Source organism: Lactuca sativa, chromosome 9 (genome assembly GCF_002870075.4).
Source record: "Lactuca sativa cultivar Salinas chromosome 9, Lsat_Salinas_v11, whole genome shotgun sequence".
NCBI classification, from domain to species: Eukaryota; Viridiplantae; Streptophyta; class Magnoliopsida; order Asterales; family Asteraceae; genus Lactuca; species Lactuca sativa.
Window position 1 is genome coordinate 149,953,049 of NC_056631.2, and position 27,282 is coordinate 149,980,330.

The 27,282-nt window shown below is 36.1% G+C and overlaps 2 protein-coding genes across 3 annotated transcripts; one reads left to right on the plus strand and one right to left on the minus strand.

Moving 5' to 3' along the window:
* Positions 1–1,600: 1,600 nt before the first annotated feature.
* On the plus strand, positions 1,601–7,212 carry LOC111896415 (phytochrome A1). 2 transcript variants are annotated; one of them, XM_023892407.3, is made up of 5 exons: positions 1,601–1,973; positions 2,730–4,790; positions 5,436–6,252; positions 6,339–6,629; positions 6,812–7,212. In XM_023892407.3, exons 2-5 carry the CDS (start codon positions 2,741–2,743, stop codon positions 7,020–7,022), a joined length of 3,369 nt encoding a protein of 1,122 aa, XP_023748175.1. In that variant the 5' UTR covers positions 1,601–1,973; positions 2,730–2,740; the 3' UTR covers positions 7,023–7,212. The 2 variants fall into 2 exon arrangements, with proteins under 2 accessions (XP_023748175.1, XP_023748176.1); XM_023892408.3 differs by lacking the exon at positions 1,601–1,973 and adding an exon at positions 2,353–2,557.
* Positions 7,213–12,563: 5,351 nt separating this feature from the next.
* Positions 12,564–13,992, minus strand: LOC111896406 (germin-like protein 5-1). The gene is made up of 2 exons (XM_023892399.3): positions 13,723–13,992; positions 12,564–13,294 (listed from the first exon to the last, which is right to left on the minus strand). Exons 1-2 carry the CDS (start codon positions 13,841–13,843, stop codon positions 12,756–12,758), a joined length of 660 nt encoding a protein of 219 aa, XP_023748167.1. The 5' UTR covers positions 13,844–13,992; the 3' UTR covers positions 12,564–12,755.
* Positions 13,993–27,282: the final 13,290 nt, after the last annotated feature.

Sequence of the window (27,282 nt, forward strand, 5' to 3'; positions counted from 1 at the left end):
ACCTTGAAGCTCAAAGAGCACATAAAGCTTAATTTGCACCAAAATCACTATGTATGAAACATGGATTACAACCAAATGATCTAATACTAATATACAAACTTAAAACATACAAAAATCATGAAGTCATGGAAGCTTGGAACTTAATCCATGATTAACATTAAGCTCAAATCTTCACATGAACTACAAACAAGCTTGGCATAAACAACATTCCAAGAAAACTTTGATCATGGAGGGAAGAACATGGTTGATTCGTGAATGAGAAAGGAGGAAGAGAGAAAGGGATTAAAGTCTCATAACTTTATTCGATTTGGCAAGATAGGTCACTTCTTACAAATATCTCTTCAAAATGGCTCCAAACTAACTAAAGAACCTAAAATAAATCACATATGGTCCTTCCCCATAAAAATCTTTCCAAAATTAGTCCTAACACTCAAGTCTTATTTTCCTTACTCTAGCTTTCATGCTCCCTTCCTCAACTAAGTTAAACTCCTTTTAGATGTGTCTCTATCGATCATCACTCTCTTTCATTGTAGTTGAACCTCTCACATCTACTGCTACTGGTTCTTCCGATGCTCCTAACACTACTACTGATTCATCTCCCTCTCGTACGTGAATATTAACACATTGTTAATAGTTTAACGGTTTTATGTGTTGCTTTTAGAACAGTTAGTGTCCGCCCTAGTGGTATTGCCACCTTTGTATTTTTTTTCTTTAACATTATGGTATGGGTTCGACACAACACCTCCCCTTATTATTTTATTTTTTATGTCTCTATGTACAAAACTCATCCCACCCCAAATCCTGTGTCTCGAGTCCGCATTATCCAACATAAAACCCGCCATGCCTCAAATCTTAACACAAATAGGACCATACAACTTTTTATTTTAGTAGTACTCTTTTTTACAAATTTGTGCTAAGTTTTAAGTTTTCCAAAGAATTTTATCTAAACTATTTAAACAAAATTCCCTATCTATTTTCTACAATTATATATATATATATATATATATATATATATATATATATATATATATATATATATATATATATATATATATATATATATATATATATATATATATATATATATTCTAAATTTGGTTTTATTTTAAAATAATATTTTTTACAGCTTTTTTTACCATCTTATTTTAGCTAACCTAGTTTTACGAATTCATTTATATAAAATTAGTTATTTAAACATACTTTCATTTCTACAAACTGTTTAATATTTATTTCTATTCATGTTTTTTAAAGATTTTTTTTTCATTTTTACTAATTAGTTTTCTTATTTATTTCATAAATTCTATTTTTATACATACACGATCCTAAAAATTAATATTTTTGCCTTTTATTTTTGTGGACCAAAAATAGATTCTTATTTTTGGCGTATAGTTATAACTGATGTATAATTATACATACACAAATTTCCAGACTGATTGCACTTTGATATATTCATATATATTCTAACAAAATCAAATTTCAGAAAGCATACATTACGTAATAGTAAAGGCCCATGGTTTACCCCGCCCCTTAAGAGGAGGTAGCCACTAGCCTCTTTAACAGGTTCCCATGATTTCCAGCTTTCAACTGCCATTATTTTCCATCTTTAGTAAGCAAACCGCCAATCTTCTTTGTTTTGTGTCTGGTGGGCCTATCCCACTTACTAATAAAAACCATTTATATATTATATTATATATATACAGATGTCAGTATAATTGATTGCAGTAGAGGAGTACTTGCCTCTTTAAGCTGAGATTGTAGGTGTGGACCTGTCATACCAGTCTCTCCTTCGACACTTCTCCAATCGATTCAAGTGGATGATCGAGGTTTTTGGAGAACTGGGTCCTCGATTTTCAAGAATAGTGATGGGTTTTTAGTGGCGTTTTCACTTGATCCGAAAAAAAGTTCCGTTCTTTTTAACTGCTTGAAGCTGTTCGCAGTTTTCCTGTGAACTGTTAGTAGATTGCGAAGTTCAGGTACTTTCAGTCTCTTTCTCTCTTCTTTCACTTGATAGATGTTTTATGTTTTGACTTACAACTTTTACGGGTTTGTGGTTTGGGTACTGTTGATTTCTTGTTTATCGCTTACTTTATTTGTTACTGAATGTGTAATTCATGTGGGTAATCTACAGTTCGTGTGGTCAATTCGAATTAGGTCCATTTACTGTCTTATTCAATTCCAATTTTGATTTTATACTTTTGGGTTTTCGTAGCATGTTATATGGCTTTAAGATTGTCTCAACTTAAGTGCAATGATTCTGTGGGCCATTTCTTTTACCAAAAATAAACCTAGAAATTAAAGCAAAACAGAGGTTCAAGATAGGGGAAAATGGGGGTTTTATCAAGAAAATATCATGAATTGGTGTTTGCTCATTTCAAGATACGGGAAAACTGTTCTATTTACTTTATTTATATTACAAACATGGTTTTTGATTATCATATCGCTTTTCTGAGTTCCATCAGATAACATTTTTGGTCAAACAGCGATAATGGTAGTGATCTTTTTTCTTGGATTCCTCATCATAAATTGCAATATGCGCCTCAATTGCTTCTTTTCAATGGTGGGGTTTTCAAGATTTGTTTTTTTATATCTTTATAACTTATTTTTACACTGTATACTCGACTTCATTCAAGCATGTTATATCTATTATTAGCGGTGGAGTGTTAATTCAAGACAATACACTTCTCTCTCTTTTCAGTGATTTGATATTAGTTCCTCTGTTCTATATACAGATCTGATCACGATGTCTACATCAAGGCCAAATGATCAGTCTTCTACCAATTCCGCAAGATCAAAACACAGTGCAAGAATCATTCATCAAACAACAGTAGACGCGAAGCTCCACGCTGATTTTGAAGAATCCGGCGACTCATTTGACTACTCAACTTCCATCCACGTCACCAGCACGGTGGCTGGCGGCGAACAGCCTCGCTCCGACAAGGTAACCACCGCGTATCTCCACCACATTCAAAAGGGAAAACTAATTCAACCATTCGGATGCTTATTAGCCCTTGATGAAAAAACATTCAAAGTCATCGCCTACAGTGAAAACGCACCCGAAATGCTCACAATGGTCAGCCATGCAGTTCCCAGTGTCGGTGAAAATCCACTTCTTGGAATCGGCACCGATGTGAGAACCATTTTCGCAGGTCCCAGTGCTAATGCTTTGTATAAGGCGTTAGGCTTCGGGGAAGTTTCTTTACTAAATCCGATTTTGGTTCATTGTAAAACCTCCGGGAAGCCGTTTTATGCAATCATTCATCGAGTCACCGGAAGTTTGATCATAGACTTTGAACCCGTTATGCCTAATGAAGTCCCCATGACTGCTGCTGGGGCCCTCCAATCCTACAAACATGCAGCGAAAGCCATTGCTAGGTTACAATCACTCCCTAGTGGTAGCATCGAACGACTATGTGACACCATGGTTCAAGAAGTTTTTGAGCTCACGGGTTATGATCGGGTGATGGCTTATAAGTTTCACGACGATGATCATGGTGAGGTGGTGGCTGAGATTACGAAACCCGGGCTCGATCCTTACCTTGGATTACATTATCCGGCGACTGACATCCCTCAAGCTGCAAGATTCTTGTTCATGAAGAACAAAGTTCGAATGATTTGTGATTGTAGAGCAAAACACGTGAAAGTACTCCAAGATAAGAAGTTACCTTTCGATTTGACGTTATGTGGGTCCACACTCCGGGCCCCACATAGTTGCCATTTACAGTATATGGACAACATGACGTCCATAGCTTCTTTAGTAATGGCGGTGGTGATAAATGACATGAACGATGAAATCGATAGCCCCGATCCTCAAAAAAGAAAGAAGTTATGGGGATTAGTTGTTTGCCATAACACCACTCCAAGATTCGTCCCTTTTCCACTACGTTACGCGTGTGAGTTTCTTGCTCAAGTTTTCGCAATTCACATCAACAAAGAAATAGAACTAGAACACCAAATTCTTGAGAAGAACATCTTGAGAACACAAACGCTTTTGTGTGATTTACTAATGCGAGATGCTCCATTAGGTATTGTTGCACAAAGTCCAAACATTATGGATCTTGTGAAATGTGATGGAGCTGCTCTTTTGTACAAGAATAAAGTATACCGAATGGGTGTTAGCCCAACTGAATCTCAAGTTTTTGATATTGTCTCTTGGCTCTATGAATATCACATGGATTCAACCGGATTGAGCACCGATAGTTTATATGATGCGGGGTATCCGGGAGCTCTTGCACTTGGTGACATAGTTTGTGGAATGGCATCCGTGAGAATAACCGAAAAAGATATTCTTTTTTGGTTTAGATCGAATACGGCTTCTGAAATTAGATGGGGTGGAGCGAAACACGAGAAGGGTGAGAAAGATGATGGGAAAAGAATGCATCCTCGGTCGTCTTTTAAGGCTTTTTTGGAAGTTGTGAAAACAAGGAGTTATCCATGGAAAGATTTTGAGATGGATGCGATCCATTCGTTGCAACTTATTATGAGGAATGCTTTGAAAGAGAATGAAGTTGCGGATTTGAAAACGAATGTGATTCAAAGTGGTTTCAATGAGCTTAAACTTGATGGGATGCAAGAATTAGAAGCGGTTACTAGTGAGATGGTGAGGTTGATTGAAACGGCTTCGGTTCCGATTCTTGCGGTTGATGTTGACGGTTTGATAAACGGGTGGAATACGAAAATTGCTGAGTTGACCGGGTTGCCTGTGGAGAATGCTATTGGGACCAATTTGTTAACACTTGTTGAAGAATCTTCGGTTAAAACCGTGCAAAAGATGCTGAATCTTGCGTTGGAAGGTATTCTCTTTCAATCGTGTTTCTTTTTTTTTTTTTTCTCTCTAATTGATTGTTGAATTGAAAAGTAACGTAATGATGTTTGAAAAATATTTGAGAAAAGGGCTAAATGCGAAAAATAGCACCGTACTTTTATTTAATTGTACATTATAGCATCCTACTTTGATTTCGATATTTTCTTATTAAGGAATTGTAGTTTGAAAAATCTACTTTGCTAAATCTTTCTACTTTTAATCTTTTTTGTATTTGGAAAATATACTTTCGAAAATTTACCCTATAGCAGTGAAAATTGCTTTGTAAATCGATGACATTGCTATAAACTGGTTGATTTTTCAAAGTACACTGTTATAATAAACTAATCAATAAAAGTGCATTCCTTTTTCTTGCATTTAACCTAGCGAAAGTGACAGTACATTTTAGAAATTGAAGAAAAAGTAAATGATATATTTTGGGAAAAGGTAAAAGTTAACAGGGAAAGTTTATTTTTCTTTAACTTTATGTTTTAATTTGTTGAAAACTAAGTGTTAATTTCTTTCTCATTTAAATAGATAAGAAACACCTATATAGACAATTCCATTCTTCAAAATCGGTATATACATGTATAATCATATATGATCTTCATTACCTTTGTGGTTTCTATATATTCAGGAAAAGAAGAAACCGGTGTCCAATTCGAAATCAAAACACACGAAACAAAGAAAGAATCCGGACCAATCACACTTGTAGTCAACGCATGTGCAAGCCGAGACATACACGAAAGTGTTGTAGGCGTATGTTGTATTGCACAAGATATAACTCACCAAAAAACCATAATGGACAAATTCACTCGAATAGAAGGAGATTACAAAGCCATTGTGCACAACCCAAATCCACTAATCCCACCAATCTTTGGAACCGATGAATTCGGTTGGTGTTCTGAGTGGAATCAAGCCATGACCGAGTTATCCGGGATTTCAAGAGGAGAAGTCATTGACAAAATGCTTCTTGGAGAAGTTTTCGGGACCCAATCGGCATGTTGTCGTGTTAGTAACCAAGATGCATTCATCAACCTCAGCATTGTTCTTAACAAAGCAATGACAAGTCAAGTATCGGAAAAGATTTCATTTGGGTTTTTTGCTAAAAGTGGGAAGTATGTAGATTGTGTGTTATGTGTGAGTAAAAGGGTGGATAATGAAGGTACAGTTACTGGGCTTTTCTGCTTCTTGCAACTTGCAAGTAGAGACCTTCAACAAGCTCTTCATTTTCAGAGAATGTCGGAGAAAATTGCAGCTAAAAGACTTAAAGCTTTAGCGTATATAAGAAGACAGATTAAAAATCCGCTTTCTGGGATTATACATTCGAGGAAAATGATGGAGGATACTGAGCTTGGAGATGAGCAAAGGGAGCTTCTTCACACTAGTGCTTTGTGTCAGAGACAACTTAATAAAGTACTTGATGACACTGATCTTGATAGAATTGTTGATGGGTATGTGATTAAACATCATGTTTTTTTTTTTTAATTTATTGTGGAGAATTTCGTTGAAAAATGTTGATTTATGGAAATGTTTGCAGGTATTTGGATCTTGAAATGACCGAGTTTACTCTCCAGCAAATCTTGGGTGCATGTATAAGTCAAGTAATGACAAAGAGCAATGTGATGGGTATTCAAATAGTGAACAATGTACCTGAGGAAATGTTGGCAGAAAAACTTTTTGGGGATAGTGTGAGACTTCAACAAGTTCTTGCAGATTTCATGTCACTATCTGTTTCTTGTACGCCAGGTGGCGGCCTCCTGTTTATTTGGGCCAAATTAACTAAAGATCATTTGGCAAAATCAGTCCAGCTTGTCAATTTAGAACTCAGGTATGTTCTTTTAGGCTCCATAATATGTTAACCACGACACTATAGAACAGAACAGGTTGTACTGTGTTTGACACGTATCACAATATTAACTAGTTTTGTGTCGTGTAACAAATGCAGCTTAATGGTTCAATTGATTCTTGACTTAGCTAAGTGTGTTGATTTGAACTCTTTTTTTTTGGTAGGATAACACATACAGGAGGTGGGGTCCCTGAGGAGCTGTTGAGGCAGATGTTTGGAACAAGTGTAGATGCAACCGAAGAAGGAATAAGTTTGGTGATTAGCAGAAACCTGTTGAAGCTCATGAGTGGAGATGTGCAGTACCTGCGGGAGGCAACAAAGTCGACTTTCATCATTTCTGTTGAACTTGCGGCTGCGGGTACCAAGAAGCTGTGAACAACTTTCTTCTTTGTTCGGTGGCTCATTCAAGAATCAATGCTTACATGTTAATTTTCGGTTTGAGTTTGTGTTTATGTTGTGGTGGTGGTGTTAGTGTGCAACTGTAATCAAGGACTTTGTTGCCTTTTCGAATAATTGTAAGTCATGGTGTTTGAGGTTGGTTTATAGTGCAGTTCTTGTTAGTTTATCCGATATTAGTGAGACATCGTCATCTCTCTCTCTCTCTCTCTCTCTCTCTCTCTCTCTCTCTCTCTCTCTCTCTCTCTCTCTCTCTCTCTCTCTGTGTGTGTGTGTGTGTGTGTGTGTGTGTGTGTGTGTTGGAGAGTAAACCAATGACTTCACATATAAATCTTAAATGGTATTAGTAGTGTCTTGCACCTTTTTAACAAATCATATTCTATCATTATCGAACCTTCCTCCGTGAAGAGTATTATGTATCACATATTGATACGACACATGACACGGTCTAACAAGATATTAAGTTTTTCCATCATATTCTATAATCATCAAACCCAAAACTCCTCTAATACTTTTAACCACTTGGAATTTTTTTGAACTACAACATCCTGCTATTATTACGTTTAACCATTTCAATTTTTTGAACTACAACATGTTGCTATGCTCTTAGAGTTTTGTAACATCCTCATCTAGGGGTTAGATGTTTAGCGATTTTAGTGAAAATAAAAAACTTTCTTTAAAATAAATAATTTACTAATTATTATAACAATAAAAATAATAAATAATGTGATATTATTAATTAAAAAAAAATAATATATGATTACATAATAAAGTTAAGAAAAAGGGTTAAATATGACAACTTTCTGAAAGACAGGTTTGACTAAATGAATTGACCAAATTAAATGAATATAACCTAAATGCCACATGATGTGGTGAGAAAGGCCAATTGATGAAACATTTTAATATCTAGATGGAAATTAGAGGAAGAAAGTACCAAATAATTAAACTAAGCGATTTGAGGGACTAAATGTGACATAACCCCATAAATTTGAAACTATATAAGAGAGGTGTTCTCATCCAGAGAGGGGAATGGAGAAGAGCATGCCGATTTTGATCTCAATCTGGAGATTGTAGATGAATCTTAAGGAGAATTGAAGAAGGAAATCAACATCTACAACCACCATGTTTTTGGAGGTAGCATATTCTTTTAATTTCTACTAAAATTTGGAATTAATGTTTGATAATTTACATTGAATTTGTTCCAGTAGTATGTGGGTGTTGATTCAAGTAAAGAATACAGTTTTAGCACCAAACCTTACATATGTGTGTTTGATTCAACATTTGAAGGAGTTTTGGGTACCGAAATCCTTAATCCAAGATCCTTTATGAAACTCGAATTTCACCATCAAGATGAAGTTTTGTCTACAATTTGGTGTTAGGAACATGTGGTAAGTTATCAAGGGAACATGTGAACCCCTAATATCATGATTTGAGTTGTAAATTGACATTAATAACTTGTACACTATCTCAAAGATCCATCCATAGGAGAGTCGTGGTGATTTGTGATGATTTAGTTTTAATGATTGAATTAACTTTGTTCTATTGATTATAAAACAAATTTCAAGTTCAATCATAGTAATCCGTATGAATCTCATAATTTGGATCCATTGCGTTTATGTATTGATCTAGGAATTCAATGGAATCCATGAGATTTTGGATTATATGATGGAAATGTTGGTTAATTGATGTTTAATTAGATTGGAAATGATTTTGCAAGAAAATGAGGTTTGAGTTGCATCGACTCTAGGATCACCTATTCCAACTCTTACACTCAATGAAAATGAGAAATCCATGGTGAAATGGGTAATCTAAGAGATTATTAAGTTTATGGAAGGTTTATTAAGAACTTATTAATGGAATAGTATAGATTGGTGTAAATTAAAAAAAATGTTGTGTTTTATTCAAAATATCGTCTTCTAAAAACACTAAATACAGCAACGGAAGTTTGTAACGTCCCAATTTCACAATGAAATTTTTTATTATTAATTAATTATAAAGCAATCATTATAAAACCAAGTTGATAAAATCATATGTTCCAATAGATAATCATCCAAATCAAAGTGTTAAAACAACACATATTCATAAGATGCCGACGAGAGTGTACATTTATGCCTTTCCCTTTCCCCAATCCTTAGAAGTATCTCAAACATTTAAATCCACAATTGTAAACCAAAATTTAATGAGTTTCCTAAAATATCAAACATAACATAGGACAACTAAATATATATAACAACAATGGGTGACTTTCAACCCCAAGTCCTCAACAACTCAAATACAACATATATGGGCCCACAACGATCCTTAGTCATCATTGACTCAATTAGAAAATACTTCTTACAAGATAAGAACTAGAATTCTTGGTCACATACACTTGTTGGTAAATATATTATAGAGAAATTATGTTTTGAGTTTTTACCATATTTATCAATTTCCTAATTGCTAAGTGAGATCCAAGTCTTCAAAAGTTGTCATCTAAACATCCTATAGTTGTTTTATAATCGTTATAATCCATGTAAATGGATTCATTGTGGTTTTGTTTTAAAATGGTATTCAAATAATAGTTATTTTAAATTCACTTTGGGGTTTATAAATTTTTTATTAAAAAAACTGTTTTTATCTTGACAAAACCCAACCTGAGACAATCATTTTTTTGTTTTAAACAATGATATCCACCTTAATTTGCTGGTCTTAAAGGAGCTCACAGGTTGATTTCTTTTTCTTACACTTCGTGGATGGCCCAACAACCATTTTTTGATAACAAAGATATAGCAAAGTGAATGATTTAGTATAGCTTTGTTACAAGTAATGTTATGTTTTAACAAGTTTGTACAATAATTAGTCGTTAGATAACGTGGTACGTGAGAATTAATTAAGTGTCCAAGTTAAACAGTAGTAATTGAAGAGAATGTTGTTACGTAATAACAGTTTTAAATGAGAGTTGGATGGATTATAAATATCGATTTTTTACATTATTTTAAGTGGGACTCAATTCTATAAGAATATTTTTAATTACACAAAAAGAACAATTAGAAAAAATAAAAATAAATAACAACTCCTTTTATTACATCACTTTCTAAGGAAAAGCTAAGAAACAAAAGACAAAACTTCAAAAATATCAAGTTTAATCCATAAGTTCAAAAAACCTAACAGATGGTCCCTATGGTTTCAAAACTTTTAACATTTGGTCCTTCCGGCTAACTCTGTTACCATTTAGCCGTTAAGTCTAAATAACAACTCCTTTTATTTTTGTCATTTCACTGCACAAGGATCATTTATGAGGTTTTTAATTACTTTTTTTAAATAAATAAATAAATAATATTTAATATGCAAGGGTGTCCCACCTCTCTCTCTCTCTCTCTCCCACCCCCCCCCCCCCCCCCCCCACCATTTTTGTTCCATCATCTAATTGACCTTATAAACGACCCCAAATCCACTGCGACCCAATTCATTTTCATGGGAGAAGTTTTTGGTTACGTTTTTGAGAACTTGAACAAAGAAGGTGAATCGATGCCCGTTCCAAGTCCTTTGGTGGGAGCAGGTGATGATGTCATTACTGGTGCAGGTACCGAAGCATTGTGCTTCTTTGCCCTAGTCTTCTTCTTTCTAGGCACCAAAGCAGTAACTATAAAAGTCGAAGCAATCACTGGAGCTGGAGGAGACGAGAATGAAGATTAATTTTGATTTTAGGTCAGGGGTGACCAACTCTGCAACAGGAACGTAAACGATTGGTGGAGCTGTCGTAGAATTCTCTTTGTGCGATTTCACAAGACAACACCCAACTCTTTGAGATTTAAACGACGTCAGGTCTTTTGATACATGTTTGATGTTGGTTTTGGTTTTAATTTCATCAATTTTGGTTTTGAATTGTTTGATGTTGATTTTGGTTTGGATCTTACTATAGATTTCAAGATTGATTTTGATTTTAGGTTAGAGGTGACCATTGGTGTTTTCCCTTTTGTATATGAACAAATCAATTCTAAAACTAGTTTGTATAAGGGTAGGTAACTTTTGGGAGATAAGGTAAAAGAATGGGGTGATGTTTTCTGATCGTGTTTGCAATAATGTATCTAATTTTTTCCATGTTTCTTTTTTCACATCGAACCAACAATTGACACACTTGTTTCTTTTTCAGCAATAGTGGAGGGCTTCTTGATGGATACTTTCTTGATGGGAGGGGGAAGAAAGGTGAAGAGATGAGGTTGTCGCAATCGATATGGCGCCTTGTCAGGGGGTGTTTGCCTAGGATTAACCGCCGAAGGCGATGGTGGTGAAGGACGAACTAGTTCGGCGGAGCTCTCATGGAGATTTAGACAGTATGGTTCTTATGATTAACAAACCAACAAAACAAGGAGGGTGAACAACAAACCTAGAAAAACGAGAGAGAGAGAGAGAGAGAGAGAGAGAGAGAGAGAGGGAGAGACCCTTTTATATTTCATTTTTTCTTTTTCTTTTTTTCAAAAAAAAAAGTAACTAAAAACCTCATAAATGGTCCCTATGTATGACGAAAATGCCCTTGACTTAACGGCTAAATGGTAACGGATTTAGTCGGAAAGACCAAATGTTAAAAGTTTTGAAACCACAGGGACCATCTGTGAGGTTTTTTGAACTTAGAGATTAAACTTGATATTTTTGAAAACCACAAAGACCATTTTTGAAGTTTTGTCGAAACAAAATTTGTCTTGCCCTATTTAATTTGTGAAGACAAATTTCAATGTTACACACCAGTTTTTCTCAGTATAAAACATATTTAGAGGGTTGTACAAATAACATTTTAGAACATAAATTGTTACTCTCTCCGTCTCAATATTATTGTCTACAGACAAAAAACACACAGATTAAGAAAAACATTAATTACTACTAATTTTATATAATAAAATGACAGTTTTATCCTTATTTTGCATTTAATGTTTCATTAAATGTTTAGTTGTAATAATGAGAGGGTATTTTGGTAAAAATATTATTTATTTTAGAAATTGACTATTATTTTGAGACAAACCAAAAATGATAGATGGACTATAATTTTGGGACGGAGGGAGTATTTATTAAATGAATTTCATTTCACAAGGTCCATTTCACACACCCATTTTTCAAGGACACCTTGCTAGCTTATAGGAACTATATATGAAATGCCAAAATGACCTTTTTATTTTATAGTGCTCATAGGTATTTTACGGAATGCTCTGCAAAACGAATGGTTATTGACGGAAAACTTTATTTTTGATCTAATTCGTAGAAGAAACTTAAAAGAGTAGTTATTTCAGTTTCTTTATAAATTATCTTTTATACTGGGCCATCAATAAAATCAAAGTAGTTGGGAAAGGTTAGTGAACAAAATTATTTCCAATTATCTGGGTTGGTTGTCGGCCAAAGTGGTTAACCAACCCTCAATTGACATTGGCGTTTTATATCTGCAATCATAATAATTCAATCATTTAGAAATGCATCTAGAGAGTCATGATTACGCTTTACGTACATTTATTTATTTTAATTGCCAACTAATTAATATATAAACATTATGAATTTCAAAAATTGGCTATGAATGATTGAACATGACGTTTAGATACAAAAAAGAACGAAAAAAAATGAGTGTGCTTATTGATAAAATCATATATCTGAAAGCCCTGGAACACATGTCTGTTCCACAACCCTTTATTGAAGATAGAACAAAACCAATCAAAACCTTATAAATCCAACACGTGGGTGTTAAGGTCTTTAGTTCTTTGGTGCAAATTTGGCCTTTATTTTCTCCACCTCTTTCGTTCCAATCTGGAATGCCTTAGTCAACACAACATCTTCCACCGCCGGAGATGACCCAAACAAAGCGTCTGCCGCCCTTTGGGTGCCCGGCAGCTGGCTGTTGAAGGCAGCAATTACAGCTGCAGGAACTTTACCGTTGTTTATCTGGAAGTGAATTAAGCCTCTAGGGAACGTAAACACTTCACCCATCTTGATTGTCTTGGTGAATAGTTTGTTCGCTGTAGTTATGAATCCCACATCCAGTTCTCCGGTCAACACAAACACTATCTCGGCGGCTCTTGGGTGGGTGTGCGGTGGGTTCAGGCCACCTGGTGCGTAGTCAATACGAGCCATGGACACGCCAAAGGTGTTTAGCCCGGGGAGCTGTGTGACGAAGGCTGGTGTAACAGTTGCGCCGAATGTGTTGTTGGTAAGCGCCGCCTTAGCTAACCCCGGAAAGAAGAAATCGTCGGCTGTTATGTTGCTTTTGCATGGGAATCCATTTAGTTTTATATCTGGTTTTTGTTCAAGAATACAAGAATAATGTTTAACTTCTCATCCAATAACAAAACAAATTATGCAAACGTTTCAACGGTATAAGCGGAATCCCAAAACCATGAATTATGTCGAGAATTAAATGCCCGATGTTAATGAAAAAAAAATAGTGGGACATGATGAATATACGTTTATGAGAAGTACGCGCGATATACTACAAAGAATGTGGACATGTGGTGGTTTATTCTTGAAAGGCATGAACAACCACCAAAATATAACATTGACTTGGACTTTATGAAAGTTTAACCTTTTTTTCCGCATCCACTATTTGACCAAGAACATGATGAGCCATAGCTCAAACAATTAAGGTTTGTTGTAGAATCTAAAGGGGGCGTTTTGACATATGCATGGAAACTCAAATCGTGAAGATTAAGTTGAAATGAAGTACCTGAGGCAAGATCTGCAACACAGACATCTTGAAGCAAGTCAGGGTCTGCCGAGACGAAGGAAGACAAGAAGATAGGCATCATGATGCTGATCACCAACAACGCATAGGTGCTAGTAGCCATTGCAAATCTTGATCAATCGGAATAAAAAATAGACCCCTTTCACTTTCTATTGGGGAAGATGAAATGATTGTTAATTTGAGAAAGAATTTTAGGTGGGTTTGAGAGAAATGGAGATGGAAAGATGATCGTATTTAAAGTGGGGTGAGGGAGGAGACATTTTGAAAGCATATTCAGATCGGTGGCTTGTCCCTTTCAGTTCTAGGAAATAATGTCTAGTTGTGTCTTATACTTCCAGCTTTATTAAATTTATGTTTCAAGGAAAGTAGGAATGTCATTTTTTGAATTGGTCTTCAAATTATCGTCAAAGCGAAATTTAAAAGGCTTTCTATTTTGTTATTTGAATTGCAATATTAAAAAGGATAGCAATATATACAACCGTTACAAACAACTATTCAAATTGTTTTTTTAGATAACAAATTAAATTGAATTTAATGTTTTAAAATGGAAATAATTTTTTTTATGCCTTTTTACCTGCATTTTTTTTCTTAATTTTTATTCACAATTTTTAATTGGCTCACACTTATTTACAAACAAATTATTTTTAAGAGAAATTAAATATTATTCTATTTTTTATTCCTACCAATCTTTTTACCCATTTAAATAATAACATGCGTCGCATTAGTATATTAAAATATCATTAAATAAACATTAAATGTTATACATGTCATAATTTAATTGGGTAGGTAAATTTGTAGGAAAAAAAAATAAAAAGATATTTAATTCACAATACAGTAACAAATTATATTTTTGGTTTGAAATGTTATACTATAACTTACACACCTATTATAGTTATTATATCTGGTAGTATAACGGTCTACATTATAGTAGTTATATCGGGTAAAATAGTTATAATTGGTAAAATAGTCAAACTTTTTTTTTTTTGCAAATTCCTTCAAAAATTACTTTTTTATTTTTTCACATATTTATTTTTTAAGATTTTTTTCTACAACTTATATTAGGATAAATTACACCAATCGCCCATCGTGCATATGCAAAAAACACATTTAATCCCTATTTTCAAAAATTAACCCGGACTGTCCCTCTTTAGTTTAAATTTTCATGCTTCATCCTTTACGAGACATAAAATGACTATTATGCCCTTTTGTATTTTTTTTCCATTTAATTTAATATTATAATTATTATTTTTAATTTAAAAATAAAAGAAAAAGAAATAGGGCCCCACTTTATACCCCCACCTCAACACCTTAAACCCATCACCGACTTCCTACCTCCTCCTTTGTTGGGATACACCACTATCGGAACACCCTTGTCGCACCCATGTTCATCATCGCAAACCGCAACCAACATCCACTTTAAATCTCACCTTCAAAATCGGAAAGCCCAACTCAGTCGAAAACCACTTTCATGCAACATGCACCATTCAAACATCATCTATTCATTGCCTCCAATTAACAACTACCACCTGCCTTATACCACCCACGAAGCCAACCATCTTCATCCAAATCATCCCCTGTAAACACCTGGAAACCATCTTAAACACTGCCTGGAATGTGATCACCTCTTCATCACTATCGTCGATATAGAAGATTTGGGTTTGATCTGAACCTGGTTCTCTATCTGGATCTCCATCCTCTTTGATTTATAAGTTTAGGGTTTAGTTGGGTTTCAATTGCAGGTTTAGGGTTCGTTTATTGAGGTTTGAGTGATAACTGCTGGTCTGTGTGAGAGAGCGAGAGATATGACCGATTGAATACAAAGAAGAAGAAGAAATAAAATTGGGGAAAGGATAAATTGCAACATCCTTCTCTTTTTTCGATCTTTTGATTTGTTGCAAATCGAGAACAGTAAAAACAAGTGGCAAATTAGGGTTGAGTGGAGATATGAGATGGTGGTGGCGATTGTGGTGTTGCTAATGAGTCCATCGATGATGGTGGTGTTGTTGATGATTCCATATACAGTTCCATCTTGAGTTCAAGGGTTTGATAGAGGCGATCGGTGGAGGAGGAAGTTCGATTGGTCTGATTTTGGTTTCTCTCTTTGGGGGTGAAGGTGAAGGTGGGGATGATGGGGCTTCGTCAGCGTCAGGAGTGGCTGAGAATAGGGGGACAAAGGTAGAGGAAGATATAGGAGGGGAAAGGGGTGGGTACCTGTGTGTATACTTATTGTTTTTTCCTTTTTGTATAATCTAAAACAAATAAACAAATAAAAAGAAAAATAAAAAGGAAATAAATAAGGGCAAGATGATCTATTTATGTCTAGAGGGACGAAACGTGCAAGTTTTAAACGAACGAGGGACGGTCCGAGTTAAGTTTTGAAAATAGAGACTAAACACGCTTTTTGACATATGCGTGAGAGACGATTGGTGTAATTTACCCTTTATATTAAAAAACCAAGAACTTTCTCCACAAATTTTTTGTACCACCTCCTAAATTTTTTGTTTTAAACTTTATTTTAACAAAGCTACATTGCTGTTTTTTTAACACTTCTTCAAACTTTTTATTATATTTTTACATCTATTTTGTCATTACATTTTTACAAGTTTTTATGCAACCTTTACAAACATTTTTTACAATTGTTTTAATATATATATATATATATATATATATATATATATATATATATATATATATATATATATATATATATATATATATACTTTTTTCTTTCTTTGGCAACTATTGTACAATGCTTTTGAAGTATTTTATAACGTTTTACACTTTATATAACTTTAATATTATTAATTTTTAAATTTTATCTCTGTAGTTTTAATATATATGTAACATATTGATTTCCAAGTATTTCCAATATTGACCTTTGCTTTTTGAATTTGTTGCGAAACTCGTCCCTAATGGCATTTTCGTAAATTTTTGGGCAGGCTGGCGTACGCTGGGTGTACGTGACCAGGGTGCAAACCCTAAATTTTACGGTTTAGACCCTATTTAAGCATCATTATAGCCTCATACCCCTCCATAACTCCAGCCACCATTCTTCATTGACATCATTTCAAAACCCTAAAGTGTGTGTGGTGGTTGTCGAGGCCAACACAAATAATAACCCTAAATATTACACACTAAAATAGTGTATAGTGGTAAAGGGATCGAATCCACGGAGATTGGTTCAATTTATAACTCTATGAAAAATCTCTTTGTAAAAATACTTGTAAAATGACAATAAAAATAAAATGGGGGGTTTTGGTGTTTTGAAATACTTGAAACAAACTAGAATTAACTATGATTTAAATAGACAAATGCAACAAAAATAAGAGTTTGATGTAAAATCAATAAGGGAGAGATGGTTAACTTAAAGTTTCCTCACTTTGACTTTTGATTAACATATCATTAGAATCCAATGGTGCAATACTTTGATTTAAATCCTTAATTTGGCTATAGTAATCCAAGGAGCTTGAGATTACCTAGACTTTTCTTAATTATTGAAATGGCTAGAGAAGCTCATAACAATTTCCTTAGTCAAAGTCACTAATTCCAAATAGCATGTAATTAGTGAAAGTCAACTAGCATTAAGAACCAAAAAGTCACCAAATCCAAGAGGGGTCAAATGCTTTCACCACCATGTTGGAGGAAATGTTTTTATGATTGTGTGAAGCAAAAACAACACAAAAATCATTTGTTGCTTGCTAATTTGAGGATCCTTTACTTAATCAAGAAATTAGCCAACTAATCACCACAAACACATTTAAACTCATGAACTAAAACATACAAGTAGTGATAAGATGTTAAAACACAAAACATTCCCATAAAGACTTAAGAACATGTTCATGGATTCTTCAACATTCAACAAAAGTTCAAAGGATTAACCAAAAGTCAACCAAGATTAGTTTAGCCAAGCATGGCTAAACTCAAAGAAACAAAATTAGAGAAAATTGTACCAAACATTAAGCAAGAATCAAGAGGTAAAAATATGATGTTCTTCAAGTGTTCTTGGCCTTCCAAAGTCTTCAAAACTCCAGAGAGAATCTCCAAAAATCGGATGTCCAAGAGTCTCCAAAAGATGGGCACCAACCTTCCTTAAATAGCTCAAAAGAAGAATTTTCGAAACTGCCCCTGCAGGAGGTTGCGCGACCCGCATGCTGTTGCGCGGGTGGTCCCTGGATGTAACATCTTTGAGGTTTTGGGCCTCCATAGCTTAGCCCACTTAGCCCAGATCGAATCTAATCACCTCCTAGCCCATTTTCTTCAAGTTTTTCTTCATTTTAAGCCCAATTTGACCTCTCCAAATCCTCCAAAGCTCGTACGTACGCTTGAATAAACTCCCGCATCTTGCAAATTTAAAGTTTATTTCTCTCCAAGCCTTCAAATAACCATCAAGCTCGCTCCATGCATAATCTCCACAATCACTAAGCCTAACATCATTTTTGTCTACCAAATCTCATCGCTTCCCATACGTCCCGAACACTCCCACTCCGCTAGACCCGAAAACCTGCAATTATGCTCACAAGATTCGAAAGTACCCGAAATAGTCATAAAATAACAAAAGGGAAAATATGCATGGAAATTATCTAAATTATGAATGAAATATGCTAAAATAAACTATAAAAAGAAGTAAACAAAACTAACTATCAGTGTGTGTGTGTGTGTGTGCATTTTGAAGCTTGGAGTGTCTGTTGATACCATTTTGCTACTCTTGGTGGTGAAGGAAGAGCTTTGAAGTTTTAGTGTTTCACTCAAGAGCTTAGATCCAACATCTATATTCCCTTGTACACCTTCTGGAGGTATAAAGCTCCAACCTTGATGAGTATTTCATACAAATTTTGTTTTAGCTTAAAGTTGGCACCTTTTTGTCCCAAATGTTGATCCTTGTAAGTATGGAGTACTCCAAGATGTTTAAGTTGTCATTTCAAATGTTATAGGGTGTGTTAAGTCATAAAAATATGATCTTGGGCATTATCTTCTTCTCATGCATGTTATAGGTTGTCTTAATGGGTAAAGAGGCTAGGGTTTTTGTTGTTAAGCTCTTATTAGCCATGCAAAACCATAAAGTTGAAAACTTTATGGTTAAGAACACCTTTTATGGTCTAGATCTGGATTTTGGACGTAAGTGCTTAAAGATTAAGCACTTAATGGGTTGAGCTGGTGGCAGCCACTTACATGGGGGGGGGGTACAAAAAGGTACATTGTGTGTACGTGGTTAACCCTTCAAAGTTTGGTCAAACGCTCAGTATGCCCCATGTACGTGTTGAGTACGCCTATCTTACTCACCGAGTTGACCCGGTTGACTCAGCTGACATTTACTTGGTTTTTACCAAGGTTGACCTAGGGGTATTTTAGGTATTTTGATCTAAATTCTAAGTTTTGGTCACTGTATTTGTAAAGGTGACTAGTAGAGTTGATTTCGAAGCAACGTGCTATTTCTGTTTTCGCATCTGTTTGTGAGTTGAGTTTTCTCATTGTATCCATGGGTTGAAGGCACCAATGTCGGCCCATTATTCAGTTGTATAGAATGTTAGTTGCTATGTGATGTATACTTGTTTCTATGATCAGGTTGAAATATACCCAAGACGAGGCCCACTATGGTATGTTGGGTTGAAATATACCCTATGGCGGGGCCCACTATGGTATTTCGGCTTGAAATATACCCCAAGGTAGAGCCTAGTATGGCATGTTCGGGTTGAAATATACCCCGAAGAGACGCCCCAAGGCGGGGTCTATAGTTGTTTGTGGGGTTAAAATATACCTAGGGTGGGACCCATATTCATATGTTTGGTATGTGGTATTTTGAGGAACTCACTATGATTTGTGCTTATAGTTTATGTTTATGGTTTCAGGTAATTCCGATTCGAAAGGGTAGGGCCCGGCGTGATGGCACAACATCCTCCCCTCATGATTTCCGCAATTTTAATAATTATACTCTGATGTTTTAAATATTATGATTTGGTGTTGGATTTTGAAACAATTAATGAATGTTTGGATAGACTCCCAAATGAAATTTTTTATTACTATTTTTAGGTTGTTACAAGTTGGTATCAGAGCCTTGTTTTGAGGGATTCAGACACACTTTAAAGTGTTTCAGAATTCAAACTAATGAAATTATATTTTTTTTTAAGAAAAATGAAACTGAACTTCTAAAAATATTTTGCTGAGAAAAGGGGTGTGATGCGTGCAATCAGTCGAGCTCAAGTAAACGGTTCCCAAGATTACCCATACCTACGTATTATGAGTAGTATGTTTGATATGAGAAATGCATGCTAGATTAGGGCTAAGGATACCTTCAGGAATCATATGATAAAATTACATGATTTGTGTGATGCCTTATAGCATAGGAGGATGTTTGGTATCAGAGCCTTGTTTTGAGGGATTCAGACACACTTTAAAGTGTTTCAAAACTCAAACTGATGAAATTATATTTTTTTTAAGAAAAATGAAACTGAACTTCTAAAAAGATTTTGCTGAGAAAAGGGGTGTGATGCGTGCAATCAGTCGAGCTCAAGTAAGCGGTTCCCAAGATTACCCATACCTACGTATTATGAGTAGTATGTTTGATATGAGAAATGCATGCTAGATTAGGGCTAAGGATACCTTCAGGAATCATATGATAAAATTACCTGATTTGTGTGATGCCTTATAGCATAGGAGGATTGGATGATATGTATTACTTGGAATTAATATCGGCTCAGTTAATTGCTAAGTGTATGCTTTCAAAGTTGTATACGATTAGGATTATATAGCCCTAAAATGATCAATTTGGCCATATTTCTTGTTCCTTGTTTGGTTATGGAATTAGGGTAGAATCAGCATTTGACAGTCTTTGTGATCCTGTTTTGTGTATAACTTGCATGTATAAGAAAACCAACGGTGTTGATTGAGGTTCTTGGTATTACGAGCGGTGGGAGTTGAAACTTCCTAGGAGAGCCTAGGATATGTATGTTGTTTAGCATAGGATTCGTAAATGGTTTTAGTGTGGTGATTTAGAGGAATCAACACTACTCTTGAGGAAGGTACGGGTAGGTGTGAAAAGGTAGTATTGGGCTTACTGTAAGTTGTAGCGTCTAAAAACTTAGAACCAAAAATTTTCATTTTTATATTAACTAAAACATCAACCAAACATCTTTATCAATCCATAAGAAAATCGTTGTGTATCCATAATCATCCAAAAGTACATCAGAGTCAAATAAGTGTAAAATCATGGTGTTTGCAATGCAATCATCCCAAGCTCTTCCCATTCGATCCAGAAGTACCAGAAACATAAACCGATAACCAAAAACACGAAGCTTAGTGAGTTCCCCAAAATAATGCATATGATACATATATGCCAGCTCAAGGTTGTGCCAGGTTTATTTCACCCTCGGGTCTATTTGACCCCCAAGTCTATTTCAACTCATACGCCAACTCTAGCTGTGTCGGTCTATTTCACCTCTAGGTGTATTTCACCCCTAGTCTATTTCAACTCATATGTTAGCACAAGGCTATAACGGGTCTATTTCACCCTCGGGTCTATTTCAGCTCACATGCATATAGCAAACAGGCATACATGCATACAATACATACAACAGGAGTCACAAAGACTACAAGCACATACAATCCCTAGTGTCCTACAGTATAGTGTGCAAAATCACCTCAGTCTACTATTAGTCAAATACATTCTCGGGCTACTGAACCGGAGAATCCCCCCACTAACCAACCAAATAAATCCCCAACTAATAATTGGGTCATAAACCATAACCGAGAATGTAGTTCATTTGTAGTGCCACTATGTTTGGCCCAATGCCCTTGCACAAACACAATGGCACTAAAAGCCCGATAGTGGCCCAATTCATAAAGTACACCCAAAGCCCAATATGGGCCTAGATCCAAGAAGGCCCAAAGTCAGAAAGTTTAGTGGCCGAATAAGACCCAAAACCCTAATAGTCTAAAAATAGCCCAAACTACAAAATCCCATGACCAAGCCAAATATGTTACACGTACAAGAAGTATGCCCGACGTACTATGCGGCTAGCCTGATGGAGGACTCAAACCGTACGCTTGTGTACCCCCGACGTACGCATAAATTAAGCACTTTTTGCTTACAACTAGACGTCCAAACTTCGGAACCAAGCCTTGGGAATGTCTTAATTCATAAAGTCATTAACTTGGAGCCTTTGCATGGCTCAAAAGAACTTAAACCCTAGATTTAGCATCCTACTTCCACTAAATGGACATAAACACATGCATGGTTGATCTTTTACCATCAAGATGCTAAATTTATGGATGAGGGACCTCAAAAACATCAAGAGAAGCAACTCCTAACTCTTGGAGTGGAAGAATCTCACTAGATCTCATTCATGGGACCAAAAGTGACCAAAACTCCATAAAGACTAGATCTAAGGACCCAATAGTTAGAATAGGGTGAGTTATTAGATAGAATAGTGTAAATGCATGCATGGTTGGGTTTAACTTTCCCATCCTTCACATCTTGCTGGTACTTTGGGCAGTTCCGCTTCTAATGCGACTTTTCATGGAAATAGAAGCATTCAGCCTCTTTTGGGTTAGAAGAAGGAGTGACAAAACCTTTCTTGGTTCCACTTGAAAAAGAGCCATCAAGGGTCCTAGCCTTGGTACCCTTTGAAGAGTTCTTCCTTTTCTTCCCTCTACCTTTCCCGATTGCCATGACAGGGGCGGAGTTTGGAGTATGAGTAGGTGTGTTAACAACCAACTTACCTTTAAGACCTGTTTCTACGGTCTTTAAGAGTCCCTGAAGTTTGCTGAGTGTGACTTCTTCCTTATTCATGTGGTATGTCATGTGTAATTGATCATAACACGAGGGTAAGGAGTCCAAAGTGATATTTATTGCAAGCTCCTCAGGGAAGTCCACATTAAGCTTCAGCAAAAGACCCACATACCTTTGCATTTTCTGCATGTGGCTCCTGACGGATTCTCCGTCCTTCATCCTGGTTGTTATCATGGAGGAGATTATTTCATACCGCTCCTGACGAGCACTTTGATAGTATCTTTCCATCATATCTTGGTGCATCTCAAAAGGGTAGTAGTCCTCATAGGACTTCTGGAGTTCAGCTGTCATGGTGGCCATCATGATGCATGCCACTTTGGTGGCATCTCTTTCATGAGTCCGGAAGTTAGTGATCTCCTGGGGAGTAGCAGTGGACTCATCGATCTCCTTTAGCTCCTTGTCGAGGACATATTCCTTGTCCTCGTAACGAGTCACCATCCTGATGTTCTGAATCCAATCCATAAAGTTGGAACCATCGAAGATGACCCTCCCACATAGGTTCATGAGGGAGAAGGAGCCAGTAGGGTTTGAGCTAGAAGCTGTGTGGATGGAAGACGTCTGAAAAAGAAGAGAACAAGTTTAGTTTAGATATAAAGATAGTCCTTAATAAAACACCCAAATGTAATATTAAGGCTAGGATCCAATCACAATATATCATAACTTACAAGAGGTATTCCGTAATATAATCTATAACATATTAGGTTTTAATTGGTTCTTAGAAATTCCAAGATTCTTTTGAGATTCAATGAAATTTTCAAAGGCATGTTTCAATCTCGAGTGTGCCCTCCAAGTTTATTGACTGGGATACCGAGGATCACAAAACGAGGTGTGAAGTAACCATGCAAATCACTTGGTACCCTTACTGTCTATCACTCAATCGATGTGTCGGTTAACCATGCGCGCTCCACCGATACTATGATAAACCTTAAGTCACCCTTTACTTACCTTGTTAAGTCTAGGTTGGTGTGCCGGTTAACCAAACACGCTACACTAACGACTTAAACAGAGTGTAAAGTGTAATTTCATGGATTAGCACCTTATTCACATTTACCTAAAGTAACTAAGATTGGGAATTTAATAAAACATTTAGTTACTTTATAATATTCATGATACTTTTAATGAGAATTTATAAGTCCTTGTCCTACCCGTTCGGCTAATGACTCTCCACTGATCAAGGAAGGGGTGGGTGAGAGTGGACACCCATTAAACTGCCATTTTATAGGCAACAACCTTATACCCCCTTATAGACCGCTTCGTGAATGAGGCCTACTAATGGCAAGTCTTGTAACTTTACAAAACCTTTCAAATTCATAACTCATGAGTTATTAAAATAAAGACTCTTCATTTTATAACTTATGTGTTCTTTTAATGGGTTTTAACACAAAGAGACTTTTGGTTATCCATAACTTGAGGACAAGTTATGGACTCCATTAAAATACATAAAGATCATGAATTAAGCATTTGAACAAGTGATTCCTATGATCTATCAAAAACTCATAAGAACATGAATATCCATATCTAAATTTCAAGAACATATGAACACATATAATCATGTAATTTTGATATTAGCCATTGTAAATGGATTAGAACAAGCATTACACCATCAAAAACAAGTTTTACAACACGAAAACAGTTTAGGGTAATGTTTCTAGTCCATTTCCAGCAGCAAAAATCGAAATTATGCACTCTCCCTGGCCAACTTGTCGAGTGCACGAACTAACTCGCCAAGTTGGTTGCATTTTCACGACTAATCGAGTCCCCCCATGGACTCGTCGAGTCCCCTGTGCAGACAGCTCAAAAATTGAATTTTTCCACTATTTTGCATCAAGTATTTAACTAACAAGCCTAGTCTCTGATACCACTAACGGGTTTTGAGAATTCTAACACCCCTAAGTGTACATGCAACCCTAGAAAACCTTGGATCTATGTTTGTATAAAATACATGCAAAATATGATTTCCAAGGTTCATAATCCTATCTAGCATACATAGGGAACCTTTAATCTAAAAGATGGCTAGAATTACATACCTTGTAGTTGATTTGATTCCTTGAAAACCTTGAGAGCCTAGAACCCCAAGTGTGATGCCTCAAATGCTTCACACAACGTCAAATGCTTTGGAATAACTTAAGAGAATGTATAACACTTGTATAAATCGGCTTGCCCTCTCTAGTTCTTAGTGTAGCCGATTTTGGTGAGTATTATGTTCCTTATATAGTGTGTCACATCTGAGGTTACACCATGTAAACCCTAATGTGACATGAATCTTCATTTCCATGACCCATGGGTTTATAACTCCTATGGAGCATCCTATGGGTTTAACCCAACTTGATAATCCAAGGAGACTTTTAACCCACTATACAAGTTATGGATGATTTACATAATCAACCCATACATCTAGTTAGTTATCTTTTGATCACTTAATTAATTCCAAATTAATTCTTGATCAATACTAATTAGATAATACTATTAATATATTAGAACTTATAATATATTAATAAACCACAAGTGTTGTTTCTCTCATTTAGTCTATCCAAATGCATGATGCCATGCAACCCAAATGGACCATGCTGGTTCAGGTCAAGTACATACCAAATATAGTTATGGACTTAGACACCTTATCCAACAGAGAGTCCATCACGGCCTAGTTGCAGAAGATGCAAAGGTTTGTGGACCGCTTGCTGAAGTTGAATGTGAACTGCGATGAAGAGTTGGCCATTGATATGATCCTACACTCATTGCCTCCTTGTTATGACCAGTTTCGTATGACTTGTCAGATGAACAAGGAGGAGGTCACTCTAATCAAGCTTCAAGGCCTACTGAGAGCTGCTTAAAGTAGTTTGAAAGGCAAATTTGTTGTTCCTACTCCATTACAACTGCTGTTGCCCCTGTTCTAGCAATTGGACATAGGAAAGGGAAGAAGAGGAAGGTTGCTTCTAAGAGCCGCAAGGGAAAGTCCCATGATGGATCCTCTTCTAGTGGGACCAAAGTTGGTTCTGCCACTCCCTCTACCAACCAAGAGGAAGCAGAGTGTTTCCATTGTCATGAAAAAGGGCACTGGAAGCAAATCTTCCCCAAGTACTTGCAAGAAATCAAGGATGGGAAGATAAAGCCTACGCACGCAGGTATTTACAATATTCTGTCTAATAACTCATCATATGCTAATTCTTGGGGTCCTTGATACAAGTTGTGGTTATCACATTTGTTCTTATTTGTAGGGACTAAAAAGAAGTTGGGATGTGGAGCACAGGAAGATAAACTTCATCTTGGGGAATAGGAAAATGTCACCTGTCACCAAGATTCGAGTTTATTCTTTATTTTTTAGTAGTGGGTTAGAATTAGATTTGAATAATTGTTTCTACTTGGCCGATATGGAGAGAAACATTGTTTCCTTTCATGGTTTGTATAAACAAGGTTTTAGATTTTCATTTGATAATGAAATTGGCTCTATTAATGCTTTTTATAATGGTATATTTTATTTTAAAGCATTTACTTGTAATGGTATATATGAAACTGTGATGGTTGTAGACAACTTAGGAAATAATGTATTGCACATCGATCCATCCAATGGTTTGGACAAGGAATGCTTGTGGCATTTTCGTCTTGGACATCTCAACAAGAAGCACATAGCCCAACTCCAAAAGTATGGAGTCTTGGAGTCATTCGACTTGAAGTTGGATGACACTTGCGAATCTTGTTTGCTTGAGAAGATGACCAAGTCACCCTTCATTGGTACTTGTGAAACGGGTGAGGGTTTGTTGGATCTCACACACACCGATGTGTGTAGAACCTTCAGAACCACCACAAGGGATGATAACCGCTTCTATGTGAATTTTACTGATGATTACAACAGATATGGCTATGTCTACTTAATCAAGCATAAGTTAGAAACCTTTGAAAAGTTCAAAGAGTTTAAACAAGAAATGGAGAATCAGCTGGGCAGGAAGATAAAGATGCTCTGATCCGATCGGGGTGGTGAGTATCTTAGTATCGAGTTCCACGACTATCTTAAGGAATGTGGAATTGTTTCATAATTGACGCAACCTAGGACACCACAGCTTAATGGTGTGGCTGAGAGGTGCAATCGAACCTTGGTTGATATGGTTCGTTCCATGATGAGTTGAACTTCTTTACCTATATAATTATGGGGGTATGCCTTAGAGATTACCGCCCATATCCTTAATCTGGTCCCAACTAAGAAGGTTGCCAAAACACCTCACGAAAAGTGAACAGGGAAGGTTCCCTCGTTAGCACATATCAAGGTTTAGGGTTGCGAGGCTTTCGTAAGACGAGAGACTCACGACAAACTCGAACCTCTAAGTGAGCGATGTATTTTCATCGGCTACCTGCAAAAGTCCTTTGGATATCTATTCTATAAACCGAGTGACAATGTTGTCTTCATTTCGAGGAAAAGGGTTTTCTGCGAAAGAGAACTCATATGCCAAGAGGATAGTGGGAGGCAAATTGACCTTGAAGAGCTTCAAGAGTTAAGTGATGAAGGAACCTCAAACACCAGCACTCAACCTGAGGAGGAAACTCCTGTTGAACCTGTTGACGAGTCGTTACCTCTTCGACATTCCTTTTGAGTTAGGATGTCACCGGAGTTTCATGGTTTTCATATCACTATCGAAGGTGATATGTTTATCAGTGATATCATACTGGTAAGTTTTGATGAGCCATCTAACTACAAGGAGCCATGGCAGGCCCGGAGTTTGCAAAATGGAAAGAGGAGATAAATAGCGAGATTCAGTCCATGTATG